The 18,738-nt window shown below is 36.4% G+C and overlaps 9 protein-coding genes across 9 annotated transcripts; 5 read left to right on the forward strand and 4 right to left on the reverse strand.

Annotated features, from left to right (window-relative positions):
* The first annotated feature begins 267 nt into the window (after window positions 1-267).
* Window positions 268-4,326, forward strand: BDF20DRAFT_872351 (DNA polymerase family B-domain-containing protein). The gene is made up of 8 exons (XM_053081148.1): window positions 268-556; window positions 640-708; window positions 787-866; window positions 942-1,052; window positions 1,137-1,638; window positions 1,719-3,626; window positions 3,725-4,227; window positions 4,305-4,326. The coding sequence occupies exons 1-7, from the start codon at window positions 361-363 to the stop codon at window positions 4,090-4,092; spliced, it is 3,234 nt and encodes a 1,077-aa protein (XP_052935289.1). The 5' UTR covers window positions 268-360; the 3' UTR covers window positions 4,093-4,227; window positions 4,305-4,326.
* On the forward strand, window positions 4,320-5,157 carry BDF20DRAFT_538215 (uncharacterized protein). Its single transcript, XM_053075698.1, has 4 exons — window positions 4,320-4,343; window positions 4,417-4,485; window positions 4,566-4,794; window positions 4,906-5,157. The coding sequence occupies exons 2-4, from the start codon at window positions 4,470-4,472 to the stop codon at window positions 4,964-4,966; spliced, it is 306 nt and encodes a 101-aa protein (XP_052935290.1). The 5' UTR covers window positions 4,320-4,343; window positions 4,417-4,469; the 3' UTR covers window positions 4,967-5,157.
* Window positions 5,158-5,550: 393 nt separating this feature from the next.
* Window positions 5,551-6,477, forward strand: BDF20DRAFT_538178 (30S ribosomal protein S21e). Its single transcript, XM_053075697.1, has 4 exons — window positions 5,551-5,558; window positions 5,641-6,008; window positions 6,104-6,282; window positions 6,365-6,477. The coding sequence occupies exons 2-4, from the start codon at window positions 5,959-5,961 to the stop codon at window positions 6,394-6,396; spliced, it is 261 nt and encodes an 86-aa protein (XP_052935291.1). The 5' UTR covers window positions 5,551-5,558; window positions 5,641-5,958; the 3' UTR covers window positions 6,397-6,477.
* A 2,179-nt stretch (window positions 6,478-8,656) lies between these two features.
* On the reverse strand, window positions 8,657-9,285 carry BDF20DRAFT_835842 (signal recognition particle, SRP9/SRP14 subunit; the record flags this gene model as incomplete). Its single annotated transcript, XM_053078884.1, has 4 exons — window positions 8,657-8,817; window positions 8,876-8,972; window positions 9,064-9,132; window positions 9,217-9,285. 4 exons carry the CDS (start codon window positions 9,283-9,285, stop codon window positions 8,657-8,659), a joined length of 396 nt encoding a protein of 131 aa, XP_052935292.1.
* A 1,538-nt stretch (window positions 9,286-10,823) lies between these two features.
* On the reverse strand, window positions 10,824-11,198 carry BDF20DRAFT_798426 (cyclin domain-containing protein; the record flags this gene model as incomplete). The annotated part of the gene is made up of 2 exons (XM_053076316.1): window positions 10,824-11,056; window positions 11,138-11,198. Coding segments are annotated over 2 exons (294 nt in total), but the record flags the coding sequence as incomplete, so codon positions are not given.
* Window positions 11,199-11,982: 784 nt separating this feature from the next.
* BDF20DRAFT_835844 (uncharacterized protein) lies at window positions 11,983-13,250 on the forward strand (the record flags this gene model as incomplete). The annotated part of the gene is made up of 2 exons (XM_053078885.1): window positions 11,983-12,125; window positions 13,067-13,250. 2 exons carry the CDS (start codon window positions 11,983-11,985, stop codon window positions 13,248-13,250), a joined length of 327 nt encoding a protein of 108 aa, XP_052935294.1.
* A 311-nt stretch (window positions 13,251-13,561) lies between these two features.
* Window positions 13,562-15,722, reverse strand: BDF20DRAFT_872393 (uncharacterized protein). Its single transcript, XM_053081149.1, has 8 exons — window positions 15,547-15,722; window positions 15,285-15,462; window positions 15,115-15,195; window positions 14,970-15,031; window positions 14,332-14,867; window positions 14,195-14,247; window positions 13,964-14,109; window positions 13,562-13,896 (listed from the first exon to the last, which is right to left on the reverse strand). Exons 1-8 carry the CDS (start codon window positions 15,685-15,687, stop codon window positions 13,681-13,683), a joined length of 1,413 nt encoding a protein of 470 aa, XP_052935295.1. The 5' UTR covers window positions 15,688-15,722; the 3' UTR covers window positions 13,562-13,680.
* On the forward strand, window positions 15,674-17,177 carry BDF20DRAFT_872397 (RmlC-like cupin domain-containing protein). Its single transcript, XM_053081150.1, has 2 exons — window positions 15,674-16,123; window positions 16,215-17,177. The coding sequence occupies exons 1-2, from the start codon at window positions 16,039-16,041 to the stop codon at window positions 17,030-17,032; spliced, it is 903 nt and encodes a 300-aa protein (XP_052935296.1). The 5' UTR covers window positions 15,674-16,038; the 3' UTR covers window positions 17,033-17,177.
* On the reverse strand, window positions 17,178-18,720 carry BDF20DRAFT_957961 (pseudouridine synthase; the record flags this gene model as incomplete). Its single annotated transcript, XM_053084923.1, has 2 exons — window positions 17,178-18,571; window positions 18,653-18,720. The coding sequence occupies 2 exons, from the start codon at window positions 18,718-18,720 to the stop codon at window positions 17,185-17,187; spliced, it is 1,455 nt and encodes a 484-aa protein (XP_052935297.1). The 3' UTR covers window positions 17,178-17,184.
* Between the last annotated feature and the right edge of the window lie 18 nt (window positions 18,721-18,738).

The raw sequence follows: 18,738 nt of genomic DNA on the forward strand, positions 1-18,738 counted from the left end.
AAAAATTGGTAGAAGGGGAGCTGTTAAGAGTAAATTTGAACTGTAGCCAAAAAAAAAAAAAAAAAAAAAAAAAAAAAAAAAACTAGAAAGATAAATAAATGCTAGTAGCACTGTATAAATGGCTTGTTTTTTTCTTTGATCTGTACTCTGTCGTAGAAAAATGATCATTGTGATGATGGTGATTTGAGAAGCAAGATAAGAAGGAAATCCGAAAACACGTCTGTCACAACTACACGATCCAAAAGTTCGTGTTCCGCGTTTTCGTATCCGCAGATGTGTCAATCATTTTGGGCCTTTTTTCACTATAAAATTTTCTCGCTCCATTCTTTCGTCTTTTATAAACCTACACTATAAACGATCATGGACGATTCTCAACCCAACGATATTAAAATCGCTTCTCAACCATTTGAACCGGGCACGGCTATCAAAAAGAGAAAGATCGCTCAAAACACTTTGCTTAACAACAAAAGTAAGGAGATCAGCGGAACAAATGTTCCTTCAGCATTTGAAGAAGAGTTAAAAAAGATTAATGACAGTATGGACGTCGATATTAAAAGTAAGCAAATAAGATAAAAACGGCCACATACATGTCGAGGGAACTTTAGCAATACGATTTTCTTATACACCATATTCATACAGTTGAGAATACAGAAGCCGTTTGGAAACGTGCCGCTGCACCCTTACTAAACCTAAAATCAGATAAAATTGGTACCTATTTTCACTATAAAGATTTAAGTCTCTGTACAAAGATTTAAAATATTGAATCCTGTTGCTCACTTACCACAGTATTTCAGCAAATTGAAGTCGATGATTACTTTGATTGGAATGTTAAGGAACCTGTCATTCGAATGTACGGTGTCACTGCGGTATGTTGACTTAAAAATATATAGCACAGGTCTCGTGAAGCATGCTTTTACTGATTTTTTCCCTTATAATTTCAGGAAGGAAATAGTGTGCTCTGCCATGTCCGAGGCTTTTTCCCATATTTTTACTTCCCTGCCCCAATAGGTTTTCAACGCTCACATTTGCCAGCACTTCAGAAAGCATTGATTGTAAGAGCCATTAGGATAGCTAATTATCAAATCTATTTACTGACGATCAAACTTTCAAAATATTATCTTTATAACCTGCCTCAGGCTAGCGTTGGTAAAGGAGATGTCGTGCACAATGTCGAAATTGCAATGAAACAAAGCATTTATGGATACCACGGAGACATCAAATCACCATACATTAAAGTAATAACGCGTGACTCTCGAGATATATCTAAATGCAAAAACGCCGTAGAGAATGGGTTCCGTATTGAGGGATTAGATCGTCCTTGCCAGTCTGACACAACATTTGAAAGCAATTTGGGATATGTACTTCGATTCATGATCGATTGTAAAGTGACAGGTTCTAACTGGATCGAAATACCTGCGGGAACCTACGAGCTATTTCAGAACAAGACATCCACGGCTCAGTATGAAATACAAACAAAATACAATCAGTTTATTAGTCATGCTCCTGAAGGAGAATGGTCACACATGGCACCGCTTAGAATTTTGAGTTTCGATATAGAATGTGCTGGTAGAAAGGGTGTCTTCCCTGAGCCCTCCATCGATCCTGTTATCCAAATTGCGTCTATTGTTCAAAATCACGGTATTTACTTTTATTTATTTTCTTTTTATCGCACATTATTAATGACTGACAATTATTGCTGCAACATTTCTATTTCTTAGGCCAAACGAAACCGTTTATTCGCAACGTCTTCACTCTAAACAGCTGTGCTCATATTGTTGGCTCCCAAGTACTCAGTTTTGACGATGAAGCAGAACTCTTGAGAAAGTGGAGCGAATTTTTCCTTGATGTTGACCCGGATGTAGTTATTGGCTATAATACTACTAATTTCGATATTCCCTATTTATTAGACCGTGCGAAACATCTTGGGGTCAACAGTTTTCCTTTCCTCGGCAGAATCAAAAACATTAGAACGGAAGCAAAAGACTCCAGATTCTCGTCGAAAGCATACGGTACACTTGAAAGTAAATCTATCAACATGGAAGGTCGTTTGCAGTTAGATGTGCTTCAAGCCATTCGCCGTGATTACAAACTACGCTCCTACACCTTGAATGCGGTTTCTGCTGAATTCCTAAAAGAGCAAAAAGAAGATGTACATCACTCTATTATTACAGAACTTCAGAACGGAAATCCAGATACGCGTCGTCGTCTTGCTGTTTATTGTCTGAAGGATGCTTTCCTACCAATGAGATTAATGGATAAACTCATGTTATTGGTTAATTACACCGAAATGGCAAGAGTAACTGGTGTGCCTTTCAATTATATTTTGGTGCGTGGTCAACAAATCAAAGTTATCTCACAATTGTACCGTCGTGCACTAGAAGAAGATCTTGTGATTCCTGTCATCAAATCTGAAATAACAGAAGAACAATATGAAGGTGCTACTGTCATTGAGCCCGAAAGAGGGTATTATGACGTCCCCATTGCCACGCTTGATTTCACTTCTTTGTATCCGTCTATTATGCAAGCTCATAATCTCTGTTATACGACTCTGCTGAAACCCGACATGGTGCGCAAACTAAACATGGTAAAAGATGTTGATTACATCATAACTCCCAACAATGATATGTTTGTCACAGTTGCTCGTCGAAAAGGTCTTCTTCCCCAGATTTTAGCAGATCTCTTAGCGGCTCGTAAAAAAGCTAAGAATGACTTGAAGAAAGAAACCGACCCTTTCAAGCGTGCTGTTTTAGATGGTCGTCAATTAGCCTTGAAGGTCAGTGCTAACTCTGTTTATGGTTTTACAGGCGCCACGATTGGAAAACTGCCTTGTTTGCAAATTTCCTCTAGCGTTACTGCTTATGGTCGTGAGATGATCTTGAAAACAAAAGAAACGGTTGAGCAAACATTTACCAAGGCAAATGGCTACGAGCATGATGCTAAGGTTATTTATGGTGATACTGATTCTGTCATGATCAAATTTGGCGTTAATAACTTGAAAGAGGCGATGAGGTTGGGTAGAGAAGGGGCAGAGCTTGTGACCAAGGAATTTATACGACCTATCAATTTGGATTTCGAAAAGGTATATTTTCCTTATTTGTTAATCAACAAGAAGCGATATGCCGGGTTGTATTGGACAAGAGAGGATAAATTCGATAAATTAGACGCTAAAGGTATCGAAACTGTGCGTCGCGATAATTGTCGACTCGTATCAAATGTTATCTCCAACTGTCTCGATAAACTTTTGATTGAAAGAGATGTGGAAGGCGCCCAAGTTTATGTAAAGCAGACAATTGCAGATTTACTACAAAATAAGGTCGATCTCTCTCAACTCGTCATCACAAAAGCGCTATCGAAAACAGACTATGAGAATAAACAAGCACATGTAGAGTTAGCAAAGCGCATGAAAGAGCGTGATGCAGGTTCAGCGCCAGCTTTGGGAGACCGTGTTGCTTACGTTATTATCAAAGCCAGTAAAAATACACCAGCATACAAGTGTTCAGAAGATCCGTTATATGTTCTCGACAACAATATTCCCATTGATACCAAATATTATTTAGAAAACCAGTTGTCGAAACCGCTATTACGTATCTTCGAACCTATTTTAGGCGATAAAGCTCAAACGCTATGTAAGTCAAACAATCTACCTTTTGTATAATTGTATGTAGCTTTCTAAGCTTGAGTCAAATATCTAACGTCTCTCGTCCTCTGAACTTGGTTTTATCAGTAAAAGGTGACCATACGCGTACAGTTAATATTGCTTCGCCAACCGTTGGCGGTTTAATGAAATTTACAGTGAAAACCGCAACTTGCTTGGGATGTAAATCACCTTTACCGAAGGGAGATAATTCAGCCACTTGTAAACGATGTATGGATCGTTTGCCTGAATTATATCAACATCAGGTAGAAGTTGTGAAGGATCTAGAAGTAAAATACTCTCGGGTATGGACACAGTGTCAGCGTTGTCAAGAATCTCTACATCAGGAAGTAATCTGTTCCAATAATGATTGTCCTATCTTCTACATGCGCAAGAAAGTTCAAAAAGATATGGATGAAGCGATGGAGAAACTAGAAAGATTCAATTATGACTGGTGATAATTTATAATTAACTAACTTATAACAAATGTATATACAATTCAGTCATCATCTCCTCTTCTCAAAAAGTCATTTAAATGTTTTTCATTATTCTAATTATCAGAAATCTCTCTATAATATATCTTGATTTTGACGGTATTTGACGGTTTTCTACCGATGATATTCTTGCAAAGTCTCATACAACTATTATCTCATATTATTACTTGCTGTAGAAATTGTTAAGTCCGTCCATTTGGAAAATGCGGCGTTAGGTGAGCTAAGTTTTTTTTTTTTTTTTGGTTTTTTACAACTTGTCCTGTTTTTCAATGACTAAAAGACGGTTAGATGATCTTGACTTAGCTAATGTACTTCGTCAGAAATTCAGGGAAGATCCCGTCATGAAACAGCAAGCTGGTTAGTTCTTTTATAAAAGATTAAATTAAATTCTATTGTAGCTTTCAGCAGTTGACATATTGGTGAACATTTTTTTTTAGCACAAAATACTTTTAGTATGCTTATGAATGCTCAAAGAAAGGCCCAGGTTCATACTATTAAACATATGAACAGCAGTTCTTTACCCACAGCATCCTATACTTGCTACAAATGCATGCAAAACTGTGCCTGCGATGTGTGTGCTTTTTGTGAAAAGCGTGTTTGTCAAAATTGTATTCAACAGTGCAATCAATGTCAAAACCTTTATTGCAGCACCTGTTCTGAAATAGAGTAGGTATCTGGTTTTTATATTATTTTTTTTTTATTTCTTTTTTTTTTTTTTTGATGGGAAAAAACCAGATATCAAACAGAAAACTGACTGGATATTTCTTTTTAACACAGCTACTCTTTATCGATGGATCGAGTATTCTGTTTATCATGTAAACAACACGATTCAATTTGAATTGATCTACGATACTATACACATATCTACATATACCCTTACAAAAATTGGTTGAACAGCTACCAATTCTACTTAATTACCAATTAAAACGTATGCAATAGAAGCTTCTGAACAAATGCAATCATTTTTATCTTTTTAACTAGAATTGATAGTTCAACCATAAGAACGGACAAAATTGCTCGCATAAGCAAAGCTCATCCTCTGTCGTTTTGTTCGAAAATTTAAATTCATTGATTTGACTGTGAGCTCACCTTTTATTGAACGCAAAAGGAAATTATAACCGCACTAAAGAGTCCAGATTGTAAATGTACAGTCCAATAACAGAGAACCAAAATAAACAACTGAACAAAGAAACGAGGTTGATTCAGTAAGTCGATTTTGACTTGCTGTCTCAATTAACATATTTTACGTCGCCTTGACACAATAAACGGACTGGCAGCACTTCTTCAGTACGGCAGTTCCAGTTAAAGACTCCAATCTACCTTTCTTGTGGCAAGGGTCAATATTCTTTATATCATTAGCATTGTGTGTCATAGACATTATACAGATGTTTATATCATTAAAATTCAAACAAAGACATTGTTCGCAGGAAGTATGCAAGTTGGCCTTTACTTGCTCGTTTTAACCAATCATCCAACATAAAAATATTTCCGTTGACTTTCCATTCAATTTAGAAACAAGACATTAATTTTGATAAAAGTTGAATGCAGTATCAAACTGTCTCCAAAGCAATTGTGCTGACAGAAAGCTAAAAATAAGACATTCAATGGAACTTTTATTGCATTTTTGTTCAAAACAGTAGTAGCTCTCTTCAACAGAGTACTATTTTGTATCGATTCACAACAAATTGATCCGACAAAATCAGTGCTGTAAATGGGACAGAAACCTGAACAATTTCTGTTTGTGGCTTGGCTTGTCGACCGCCTAGAAAAAATTGTTTTCCTTAGAAATTTATTGTGAGCTCCTCCTTTTTAACCGTCGATACATTTACAATGGAGAACTCTGAAGGCCAGATTATTGATCTTTACATCCCTCGCAAGTGGTAACTATCATTCTTCATCGAAAAATAGAGAGATTGTTCGGCTTTTTCTTGACATCGGGTGCAAATCAAAACTAACTCAACAATTACTTAAATAGCTCTGCTACCAACCGCCTCATCACTGCTAAGGATCACGCTTCTGTTCAAATCAACATTGCCGATGTCGATGCTGAAGGTCGCGCTGCCAACACTTTCTCCACCTATGCTTTCTGTGGTTTCCTCCGCAAGGAAGCTGAATCTGACGATTCCCTCAACCGTCTCGCTCAACAAGATGGCTGTAAGTTTTTAAGCAACTGGTAATATTTTTATCTTATGACGATTTTCTCACTTGTTGTTTTCTTCTCATTATATGACAATAGATTTGAAGAATGTCTTCTCTTACCAACAATAAACTGTTGGCAACTTCGTCATTAGTTATAGTCAATTCTATTATACATCAATAAACGCTCACGACTCGCATGTTAATATCATTATTGGATAAAAGAACACGAGCTTTGAAAATGTACGAAAAACCAATGTACTTTTTAATATAGAATTAGGATATACACAATTATGAAAATACAGCGTATGAACTTGTATCTTCTCATTTGTTCGATGAAATCAAATGATATCGAATCACTAAACATCGCTCAAAAATTCTTGGGCAATTTAGGAGATTCAATGTTGAAAGCTGTCGCAAAGTATTTCTTACCTGCCAGATCTAAATATTGTCTTAATCAATTTCTTCTCCTCTTCGCGGCGTTGTATAATAGTAGTCATCATAATATAAGTAGGTTCAAATTCATCATCAATTGTATAAGGTTATATTTTTTTTTGGGATAAAAAGTAGCCGAAGTCATATGAGAAGTGCCATAAGCGATGAAGGTTATTGTTACGTAGTAGTTCGGGTTTGGTTTTAGCATCCCAAGAAAGCCGAAGCTTCGAGATGATATACAACTGAACTATTCATACTATTACATGATCTCATTAAGTTTTCTTGTGAATGCTTATTTTAAAATGCACTTTTTTCTCGTTATTACGATGGCTATTTTTGAGTCTGACTATTCTATCATTCTGCTCCGCTACAGTATGTTACGAAAGTTACACTTTCAATTCTGATCCTCAAAGAACAACTCCACATCAATAAGCATTTTTCAGGAATAGCATTAACTCTAATACTGGTCCGGCAATAGATTATCTAGTTTTAACATAATGCAATCATTAAACAACTCGTTAATAAGCAACAAAAAGCTTATATTCAAGCTATTGTAGCGCACTTTAGAGAGTTATTAAGGTTATAACAGACCAATAGTGATTGCGGTAGAATTGCTCGTTGTAAATGGATGACTTAAGAATGGTACAAAGCCGTAGTTTATCTTGTTTGTGATAGCTTACAATGCAGGAATTCCTTCTGCAAGGAAGCGATTGGTAATAGTAGAAAGCAATTAGACTATCAATACATTTTATGCCTGGCTTTCGTATGAGATAAAGGCATCCGTAGCAACAAACATAGGCGATGAAAATCAAGAGGAAGGAAGATTGAGTAAACGTCTAAAACTTAGTTTTCATTCTATCGAACTATCTCACTCTTGTCCTAATGGAAAATGCGGGTAGCAGAACCGAAATTTATGCTGACATAGGTAAGGCCTGATTATGTTGTGGCAAATGAAACTAACGAAAAGACCACGTTTCTATTTAGAAAAGTATTCGAAAGGATAGTGTGTCAGCTATACACTATATCTATTCAGTGACTTATAAGAGCCTAGCAAGGCCTTACTACATGTTTATGCACTTTCCGTCACTTTTAAACTATCTTCAGCACAATCACCATCAATAAAATAGTCGGCCTTTCTCTATCACATTCTTCATATACGCGTAGATAGGAAATAAGTGTTATTTGACATGATCTGGTTGATCAAAGTCGATATTTCGAACAAAATGTTAACAGCTTATAGTTTTTTACTAAATATTTTCGAGAGATCAATAGAATGTTATCGATGGCAAATCGAAGGAAGTCAGTTCAATCTCTCCAAATTTATGATGATGATGCTACTGCATCCTTGACACCGTGTGTCCCGTGAATTTGAAATCATAGCAATGAATAAAGCACTTCCTATCCGATGATAAGCGCGACAATGTACTCCAATGTGGCTTCATAGAACAGCACGTTCCTTCTATATTTACAGGGCAGATTGCCGTTCAGAAAGTAAAGAAGGTGCCTTCCCGAGATTCGAGCAAATGGTTATAACGCTTCTCTCTGGTAGATATAAATTGTACAAATCATCAAACTGAATATTACCATACTATTACGTAAACAAACTGCATGTCCTGAGCATCGCAATCAGAGATCTTTTGATGCTAGCAGTTGAAATAAACTCTTTTTCAATACCAATTATATGCATTCTACAACCTGGTTACATGGATTGATACGAAATAAGCGGAACTTGGGAAATTGTCTCCATACTCATTCCATTTCATTCTATACTGAACTTTCCTGTAATTTGGTTTATGTATTGCTTAGCTGAAAGATTAAGCAACCTTTTTATTATGTTTATTCCCTATTGTAAGCTTGATTACGGTACAATTCAACTGTTCAAAGCTGGGACAGGTTTTCTACCTTGATAAAGGATGTTCGTTTACATTATTCAAATTGTGCAAAAAAAAAAAAACCATTAACGTCTCTTTTTTCCTTTCTTCTTCTTCGGCGCTTGTTTGGGTGAAGCTGTTTTGTTTTCTGTAATGCTGTTCTTTGTTGCTGTTGCTGTTGCTGCCAAAGGTGGGGCATCGGTTATCACAGTATCCTCATCCGCTGTATTTGAAGTTTGATAGTGAGCTTCACAGAATAATAAGTTTTGTCGCGGGTATATATTATATCGTTCTAGTTATCTTACCAGGCATTTCCTTATTCATCATTTTTAACAATAACGTGGTATTCAAATTGATAAACTTTTTCAAATCTCTCATCTGATCTGTTTTATATTTGATATTCTATTAAGAAAAGGTAAGTTATCAGGTAAATATCAATTCAAAGAATAGTGGTACATCTGCATCGTTATAAGTCAATTAGTGAAGATCTTACTTTTATATCATCAGTCACTTTAAGGACGAGATCACCATCAGAACGGTGGAAAGTATGAACGTAACGGGTCTATGCAATGAGGTAAAAAAAATAATAAAGGTTATTCTATGTCACGCTAAAGTGTTAGGAAGGTACATTAATTCAATATCATACTCGCTCTGGAGAAGCAACATATATCTCTTCTGCCGCCTTTTCAAATTCGTCCCAGTTGGTTATGTACATGAATGAAACTTAGAGCTCGAAGAAGTTTGAAAAATCGATTCAGCAAAAAGTTAAGTCTGAGAAATAACAATCAATAACGATCAATTTTCAATGCACGCAGAAAGGGTATTTTTCTTTTCCTCGCTACTAGCACCGAAACGTTTTTGGAAAGTTGGAATTCAGAAGATTTCTGACAAGAAGAGTCCTAGCAAGAATATTTTCAATTGTAAACTGTAAATACAAAAACGTTGTAATAACCATCTTTTTGGTCGAAACCAAGTTACGTTTTGTTACTGAGTAAACTTTGATGTACTCAGAATGAGACAATATGCGATGAATCGCAAATAATATAAAGTTTCTACGCAGCAACTTTTGAAGAAACTGTTAAGGAACATATTGATAAGCTACAGTACTTGACCATTGATCGCTCTGTCCCTAGGATTCATTATATGTGGATCTTAAACGTCAGAATGACTGAACTGACCAAAGCTAGCAAAATGCCGAAATATTGTTCGTTTTTTCCCATAAATAGATATTGAGGCGAACTTTTTGGCTTACAGGAGGGCAAGTTTGCTGATCTTATCGCTGTCTTATGCATTTCGAGAGAGAATGGAGAGGCTCAAAAAAGTACAATAGTCTTTACGTCAGCTCAAGCTCTTTACAGTCTGACAGCTTGTAAATAAATGAAATTCAAATTGATATGCCAAACTATTTTGCAACGAAAGTACGTGACGAATTCAAGTATAACCTATAATCCTTCCGATCCTTTGAATTTGTACATCGAGATCAATGAAGTTACCGCTGGACAGCCTTTTTGGGGAATGGTTTTAGGTAAAGTCGAGGTCAGGAACGTGACCCACTTTATCCTTAATAACAGACTTGACAAAAAAAAAAAAAAAAAAAAAAAAAAAAAGTCTCGATAAAAAGATGGGGCATCATCCGATTCTCTTTGTCAAAGCTCATTAAGCAATCCGTTGAAATTGTAATGATTAAGCAAATGTAAGACAATCCCAAATCCTTTATAGATATCACGTTCCTCAACTGGAAACAAGTATATATGTGAGATTGTTTCCAGTAATCGTGCACCGAAATCCAGCATACTTTTAATTTCTAGTGAGTTGTAATCTCTCTAAAGGCAGACCATAATGTTGCACGCTGTAAAGGCACACGGGAGGACTGTCCTGTAATCCATCTAACTCCTATAAAAGACCGATCATTCATGCGGAATAACGGGGAACATATCAGCGCAACTAAAAATTAATTTGGGATTTGCAGACAAATCTGTAAAGCTAAAGTTGCATGATCGGCTGAACTTTTTATTTTTTAAACAACACAACCCACGAAAAATGCCAAGATCTGTCCACTAAGAATTGCATGTTTCAAAATGTTAATAAGTGCTTAGAAATGAGAATATTTTTATTACGAAGGTACGAAAGAGAAAAAACAGTTTATATGGAGAGGTAAGATGGGGTATTGTCATAGAAATTAAAACATGTCATTAGGGTATTCAGGTTAGGAAGTAAGTTATTAATTGTCAATAATTAAATGGTTTTGAGTTCAAGATCTAAGATATTTTTATGGTCCATCATAAAATTATCAACTTCATCAAGGTTGATAAACAAATTATATTTTACGACGCCTAGAAAGCTTCGTTCCATTTCATTCACTATCTTGAAATCATAAAGCGGCGCAATAAACTTGTAAACTGCTTGCGATATCCTGTTGGAGTCTTCAATGAATTTTGACGCCAAAATAACGGCTGCAATGAATAGTTTGTAAGGTGTATCAAATTCTATAGGAAAGGTAAACCTAGTTGGTAAATGAACCTATTACTTCCTAAGGGAAAGATTTTTGTTACTAAGTAAATACTAACCTCCTCTAGATCTTTCAGGTAAGTTGTTTTTTAGGCGTCCCAAATAAATAAGAGCTATCACTAAGATAATAGGTGTTATTCGGCAGTGCTGGACAGTGTGCTTGACGAATGTATGTATCGAAGGTAGCAGACGTTGTTGGTAGTATATCCTTGTTTGTGAACATTCAATTAGCGTCTTTACATTATAAGCTGTATAGGTAATCAAGGCATCAATTGTGTTGCATTTTTTCGTAAGGGGAGCTTGTTGACATTTAGTTGTGATCTGTTCAGTCGTATTGGTTGTAGTCATTGAAACAGAAAGCATGACAATTAAAAAAAGTTATAAAATGGAAAAAGCGAATAGTTGCGTTGAAATGAGCTGTACAAAAAGGAAAATTGAGTTAAGGGGATGCAACAAATTCAGGAGAAGGCCGAGATTTTAACAACGTTGATCCCTCTTCTGTCTTTATATACTATTGGTTTTACCATTTTTTGGCGGATATTAAAACTAAAATTAATCAGCTTTCCAGATTTATGGTATGCGGCCTTTGACAGATAATTTTGCAGACATGTGCTAAATAAAGATCGCTGTTTTGACGTTACAACTTTACTTATTATTATGCTTCCTTATCATTGATGTCGGCATTCAATCGTTGAGAAGTTTGCTTTAGGCTTTTTTTCCGTTTATAGTTACCATTGGGTTACATAGAAATCATAATGAGAGAGGGAAAAGGTATAGAGAGGCGGTAGAATGGCGACGGCATTAATTTTATCAAGCATTGTCAAATTAGGCGAAGGAAGATACTGCATAAAAAGATTTGTAAGATTGCTTTCATACTCACATACCGATTGAGAAACGATATAGTATGAGTAATCACTCTTGGCAATCTTTTACCGTAACCTTCTTTGCTGCCTCTACGAAACCAAGCACCAGTCTATCTTTGTCGCTCGTTTATCCTTTGAGAACGTCAATCCTGGTCTGGGCCCAATTTTTCTCTCAACAATTTAAGTAAAGAAAAATGTACGAATATGTGCACCAGTCAATGGCTTTGAGTTTTGATCAGGCGCACAGGAGCAACAGTCATTTTTGAATACTCGAACTTTGTACTATATTGAATAACTTAAGAGCTACTATGGACACCTCAGAGCTCCTGATTCGATACGACAATAGTTCGTCGTTTGACCACCAAAATGATGACTTATTCCTCATACAATACATTCAAGATGATTGAAACGCCTCTTTTTGTTTTTACTGTACCTTAACAGAATTGTTGTGCCTCAAGCTCAACCATGTTCTTGACTATTCGACAATCAGTGCTGTATCTTGTGATCCATTAGCATTAAGATAGACGTGTCTATCTTTGAACCTGTTTATGTGATCTATCTTTGCTCACTTAGCACTCAGCAGGCCGCGCTATTGAAGCTACATTAACTTACGGAAATGTACTTGAATACTATAATTATAAACAGATGTTACTTTAAATGAACTTATATCACATAACAAGAAAGCTCTTATACTAAATAAGTCATGATCTACACGATCTTGTAGTACTATACGTTTGTAAAATCTTATATTCGATGTTGATGTGGGCGTGTATCTATGGAAAGTCCATTGAGTAAATTTGTTTTATTTAAGTCCACTGCGTTCAATTAAATATTTGTCAGCTTCAACATATCCATAATGAACATAACCAATTATATACTTTTAAAGTTTAATATGGATGTAAATAAAAGGATTGCTTTGAGTACCATGTTATCCAAATTTGGATATATTTTCTAATTTCAAAAATTCAAAGCTTTCGTCTGAAACCTTTTTTTGTTTTTTTTTTTTGCCCAGAACCTGCTTTGCACAATTCAGCAACTTTATTGTCAAGCGCTATAAGAAACAGAAATAGAAACAACAACATTTTTCTAATGCCATTATATATATTGCCAACACATATAATCAAGCTCGTGGTATTCAGAACAAATTCACAAACACTGTGGTAATTCTTCTGAATTCAATGTCTTGGCGATTCACCATTCCATTTGTCGGCTTGACACTTTATATTCTGAAACTTTTGATATGCATAACCGAAACGTTGTAGATCGTCAATTTGTCACATCCGTTAAAGCAGGATTACAAAGAATTTGAAAGCCAGCATAACTTAGTAATCGTTATTCGGGGAATTGGCTCTTGTCCCTGAAACAAAATGGTTGAGCGATAAAGCATAAGTAAGAAAAAATTGAACAGGGCATGCTTCTATGTGCATGTCAATGTTTTCCATGAATTGCACGTGATATTTTTCGATATTGCGGCTATTCATTAGAATTTGTTACTTTAATTCACATAAAAGAAAGATGGAGTCCAAAAGCATTCTAGAACACTAACACTATTCATTTGATAACGTCTTACTTTAGCGAACTGTAATTCAACAATATATAAAGCATCAAAATCTTGAACATCAAATAATATATTTTTATAGATATAAAGCCAATAACAATTTAAGCAATAGACTTAACAGTTTGTTCTTTTTTATTAGCTGTTTCTAATACCTTTAACAAACAAAAAAAAAGAAATAATATTATTTCCGTTGCTTCTTAGTCTTGCTGTCGCTGTTCTCATGCTTAGAAGCAGGCCGTTTCTTATTACTACTATCACTGCTGTTATTGACGACAGCTGCTGATTCCAAATTTTTGAGCGTCGTGAAAAGAATCTTCTTTTCACCGATACGAACCATAAGCGCATTTCTTTTGTTGCTGGACTCTCCTTTAAGGCCTTGGAGCTCCAATTCATCATCCTAAATTTGGCGTAGAGTCAAAAACTTGAATAATTTTTGCATATGCTACAACTTCATTAAGAAATACCTTTATATCTGTTGGATATCTTTCGAGTCTCGTTCTAAGTATACTTAAAATAATATTTTTCACTTCTTCCGTCAGCTTCGGTTTGGGAAGCTTTTCTTTTTCTACCATTTTTTTGAAATCGCCAGGTGTAGCGATTAAGACATGCACTATAGAAGATGCGGTAAGAGGCAAGTTTTAGCAAAATGACAGAGCTTCCCATTCGCTTTGACAAACTTCAGAATAATACCATACCTGTAACAATGAGCTCTGGCGGTATCTCATACTCCGTATCAATCACAAAGCATCTGTAACGCAATATAAATGCATTCCTTCGTTAAATTTGAAAAATCACACATACGTTAACATGTAATCAAATAGTCAAGCTTTACTCATCCAAAACACCTTCTTCCATCAGAAAGTCAATTTTTTCTTTAACTTTCTCATCTTCTACATCCGGATAAACTGCCTTAACGACTAAGGGGCCATCCAATTCAACCAAATCAAAAGGGTTGTTCTCATCCGTAAACCCATATTTTCGTAAGAGATCTGCATTGCATAAATCACCGTAAGTATTGTAAATTTGTTCTCCTTTCCTTATAAATTTAATAGCCTTCATTTGTAGGCAGTCTGTTTCGTGAAACAAACGTGCATTGTTGAACCCTGTTTTATGATTTAGCATATCCGCCATTGGTACCATAGTGATAAGACCTTCTTCTTCGTCGTCATCCTCATCATCATCGTCGTCAGAACCCACTTCATTCTTCTCGTCACCATTTTTCTCTACGTTTTCGCCATCTTCATGCTTACTGTTACTTTTACCGACTTTTTGCAACTCATCAATAAAACTGTACGCCATAATAACGGAGCCACAAATATGAAATAGCTCAAGCGTATGAATGTCTTTGTTGAACAAGGCAGGATATTTCTAAAAGAAGCCGTAAACGCCATTTTAGTCTATATGACGTACTTGGTATTGGCGTGTTGGCCTGATTAAGCTGCTCCTTTTTTTTCATTGTTGAGAAATTACCTCCATAAAAGGTACAACGACATCTCTGTATGTTTCTTCTGCTTCACTTCTACCAATTTTAGCTATAGATGCATTTCACGCCAACAAAAAAAATGGCTGTTGAGTGATGAAGAATATTCTCAAATCGCATACGTCATATACATACGTATAACATCAGTTCCATTTAGTTCTTTCAGCTCTTCTTCAGTCCAGAACATAGGCGTAGAGAATGCTTGAGGAAGTACATCTACGCGGGGTAATCAAAATTCCGTATCAATATGATTGTACCTGTTCTGCTCAATTGCTGGAATATGCATCTCTTAACGACTACACTACCTAAATAAGGCTTCCAAAATGAATCGTCTTTCTTCATCTCATACATTAAAGAGATGATCAGAGGGGTCCAACCAAGTAATCCATTCAAGTCGTCCAACAAACCATCGACTTCCTTCAAAGAGGTAGTGAGTTGAGATAATAATAAACTGCGAGGAATGGAAAACAAAACATCGCCGTCCTATATATACGGAGGTCGCATCGATGAGCGCAAGTTAGATTTGTCATAATGAGAAGAGTCTCCTATGTGAATAATGCTATGTACTTTGATATCCTTTGTAGCAACTACTCCACGTCCAGCATTCTCAGAGCTGTAATCTTTAAAGGCAATGCTGTCACTAATAGAAGCACCATTATTAATCAACCAATCAAGAAAAGCACGCCCGTTATTGTCGAAATTTGACATTGCAGTTTGTAATCGATCGCTTTTTTTTTTTTTTTCTGTACGATTCTTTTCTTCTTTTGAGTTTTCTACTCAGCATACAGTACAGTTTTGTCAGCAATATTGTCCAATGAGAGTCATTAAAGCGAACTTTTTACGTCGGCAAACTGTCCAATCAAATGAAACAGCTCCTGTTTGTAATGCCTTTTCGAACCCATTTGTCAGCCCGACATTCTTTGTAAGTATTTTTAAGGCATGACAAATTGCGGGATGGCGCAAAATTTTGGATAAAGTATAAAAGGAAGATGAAAAATTTGTACCTGAAGTTTTTGTTTCTCAGAAAATTAATTATATCAATTAAGAAAATCAAAAATCATGTCTGCTACTATTACAAAAATTGCTAGAAATATCACCAAGTCTGTTCTTTCAAGAGAACAAATGGATGGTGTTGGCGCAAAAGGTAAAAGAGAATGAAGAATTACAATTTTTTGACTTAGGGTCGAGGAATCAAAACGAACATTCTACTAAACTTTTCATATATAACTTTTTAGTTTATCGCTCTATTGGCAGCTACGCACTTCGTAACTTGGATCCATTCTTAATGCTTGATGAATTCGATGTCCATGCACCTGGCGGATTTCCCGACCATCCTCATCGTGGCTTTGAAACCGTAACGTATATGCTGGATGGTGAATTTTTACACGAAGACTTCAAGGGCCATAAGGGTCACTTAGGTCCTGGTGATCTTCAATGGATGTCTGCCGCAAAAGGTATTCTTCATGCCGAAATTCCCGCTAGTAACAAACCTTCTCATGGTCTCCAATTATGGGTCAATCTGGCCAGCAAAGATAAAATGTCAGAACCCAACTATCAAGAATATCCCAAAGAAAAGATAGTGGAAGTGGTACCGGAGGAAGGCGTCAACATTAAAGTCATTGCCGGTGAATCCTATGGTACAAAATCTCCCGTAATGACAAGGACACCAACTATGTTTATTGACGTTAGATTGAAGAAAGGAAAGAAAATGGAACAGGTTATCCCTCCACATTATGCAGGATTCATCTACACTCTCGCAGGCTCAGCTTTGTTTGGTGGAGATAAACATGCTTCCGAAGCACATCATACTTTGGTTTTGAGCCAGAATAAAGGAGACTATATTCCAGTGGAATCAACATCCGATGATTGTCATTTTGTAGTTATTGCAGGCCAGCCTATCGGAGAGCCTATTGTTCAGCATGGCCCGTTTGTAATGAACACACAGCGCGAAATTTATCAAGCATTTGAAGATTATCAGGAAGGTAAAAATGGTTTTGAAGGCGCTCCTGGATGGACCTCATCCATTAGAGATCGCTGGGGTAACCGTGCATAAAGGGTCAAGCATATCATTCTATCTCTTTCGATCATTTTTGTTTAAATTATTCAACTCTCTATATAAATCAATATATATATATCATATACACCTTTCATATATTTATTTTATTTACAATTTTAATACATGAACAATAAAGAAAATAAAGTCTTTTATTCTACTTGTTCTTTCATCGCAATATCCTTTGACTGTTCAGGCTGTTGATCCAGCTTTCGTTTTTTACGTGCTTGAAATTTCTCCTTCTTTAATTCATCTGAATCACAACGTGGTCTTAACAAAATAGGTTTATATTTTGCTATTTTACTCTCTTTACCACCTCCTATCACCAAATTGACGGCACCCAATCCTTTCCGTTGGGATAACTGCTGCTGCTGTAGTTCACTTTGGACTTTATCAAAAGCATCTACTGTGTCTTTCTTTTTCTCGTCTGGCATAGTGACCAAAAAACTGCCTACTTCATTCAAATAATACTGTGTCGTCAACGTACAAATCATCTGCTTTTGCCATTCTTCGTGATAATGTAAATAGGTTCTATAGGCAGATGGTATAGGTTCATATTTGTTTTCTCCTTGTTGAGTTGAATAGTACCATTGAAGTGCCTTGAATTCACAATCATAAAGTACCAGAGGCAGATCACTGGCCATAGGAAAATCGGGCTTTGAAGGAATTTTATCAATGTCCAACAGTTCCAACACAATTTCAGGCTTTTCTAATCCTTGGCCAACCATAAAAAGCACAGACATCATGTATCGTACTTGATGCCATAAAAATGCAGAGCCTTTCAATTCGAGTTCATAAAATGACGTTGCCGACGAGGGTGAGGTGAGGTCACTGCAGCTGCTATCATCAGACATGTGTTGATTCAGTTTTTCCGCTGGTTTGATTTTCATGGATCGTATATGGCGCTCGTAATTCGTGATATTTTTTGAAGGATCTACTTTACAGAAATTGCGAAAATCGTGTTGTCCTTCGAAATAACCACAGGCTATCTGCATGTTGGCAATGTTCAAATGACGATTACAAAAGAAGTACTTATACGTTCTGCCTGTACAATCAAATCTTGCGTTGAAACTGTCGTCGACTGGTGTCCAAGCCAATACTCTAATGTCTGGCGGCAGCATACGATTCAGCATATCTATGTAGGGTATTTCTTCGGCTGGTGGGGGTAGCGTAGCATCTTTCTCGTATTGTTCTCGCAATTTTTTGGATCTCACTTTAAGTGCTATCACTTGACCTAATCCACTCACTCCTTTATCGGTCCTTCCACAACGGCTGTAGTCACTGTCTTCTATATTCTCAATGAGATGACCCGTTTGTAGGGCGAGAAATAGTTTGTCTTCGACTGTAGGAACTTCGTCGGGCTTATTTTGGCTGGCATATCCACTGTAATTCCACCCTAGATAAGCTATGCGTAACGCAATTTTACGCTGGGTATATTTCGACATGTCAAATGGCCTTTTTTCACGCCTTTGTTTCTGTTTCTTGTTTTTTATCAAAGGTGCAACCGTAGTATGTTGACAGTCAGTAGAGGGTATATTGCTTGAAGAGGATGTGTCGAAGGCTGTCAAAGTCGAAGTATTGCTGCTTTCGCACATAGCGTCAGGTGAAGCCATTGGCAACTGAGACTCCAGATCCAGAATGCGTTGTACTAGCTGCTCCCTGGTATAATTGTCATACTTGGATGCCATTTCGACAATAAATTATAA

This window comes from Mycotypha africana, assembly GCF_025528875.1.
Source record: "Mycotypha africana strain NRRL 2978 chromosome Unknown BDF20scaffold_6, whole genome shotgun sequence".
In the NCBI taxonomy this organism is placed as follows: domain Eukaryota; kingdom Fungi; phylum Mucoromycota; class Mucoromycetes; order Mucorales; family Mycotyphaceae; genus Mycotypha; species Mycotypha africana.

Bases quoted from the DNA above. Each gene is read 5' to 3' on its own strand.
- BDF20DRAFT_872393 (XM_053081149.1), bottom strand. From the start codon at position 15,687: ATGTCAAATTTCGACAATAACGGGCGTGCTTTTCTTGATTGGTTGATT. The intron at 15,196-15,284 runs GTAGTGTAGTCG...TACCCCGCGTAG, and splicing joins ATTTTGGAAGCCTTATTTAG to ATGTACTTCCTCAAGCATTC. The intron at 15,032-15,114 runs GTATGTATATGA...ATGCATCTATAG, and splicing joins AAATGGAACTGATGTTATAC to CTAAAATTGGTAGAAGTGAA.
- BDF20DRAFT_872351 (XM_053081148.1), top strand. From the start codon at position 361: ATGGACGATTCTCAACCCAACGATATTAAAATCGCTTCTCAACCATTT. The intron at 867-941 runs GTATGTTGACTT...TTATAATTTCAG, and splicing joins GAATGTACGGTGTCACTGCG to GAAGGAAATAGTGTGCTCTG. The intron at 3,627-3,724 runs GTAAGTCAAACA...TGGTTTTATCAG, and splicing joins CGATAAAGCTCAAACGCTAT to TAAAAGGTGACCATACGCGT.
- BDF20DRAFT_538215 (XM_053075698.1), top strand. The intron at 4,795-4,905 runs GTAGGTATCTGG...TTTTTAACACAG, and splicing joins AGCACCTGTTCTGAAATAGA to CTACTCTTTATCGATGGATC.
- BDF20DRAFT_872397 (XM_053081150.1), top strand. From the start codon at position 16,039: ATGTCTGCTACTATTACAAAAATTGCTAGAAATATCACCAAGTCTGTT. The intron at 16,124-16,214 runs GTAAAAGAGAAT...ATAACTTTTTAG, and splicing joins GGATGGTGTTGGCGCAAAAG to TTTATCGCTCTATTGGCAGC.
- BDF20DRAFT_538178 (XM_053075697.1), top strand. From the start codon at position 5,959: ATGGAGAACTCTGAAGGCCAGATTATTGATCTTTACATCCCTCGCAAG. The intron at 6,009-6,103 runs GTAACTATCATT...TTACTTAAATAG, and splicing joins CTTTACATCCCTCGCAAGTG to CTCTGCTACCAACCGCCTCA. The intron at 6,283-6,364 runs GTAAGTTTTTAA...ATATGACAATAG, and splicing joins TCTCGCTCAACAAGATGGCT to ATTTGAAGAATGTCTTCTCT.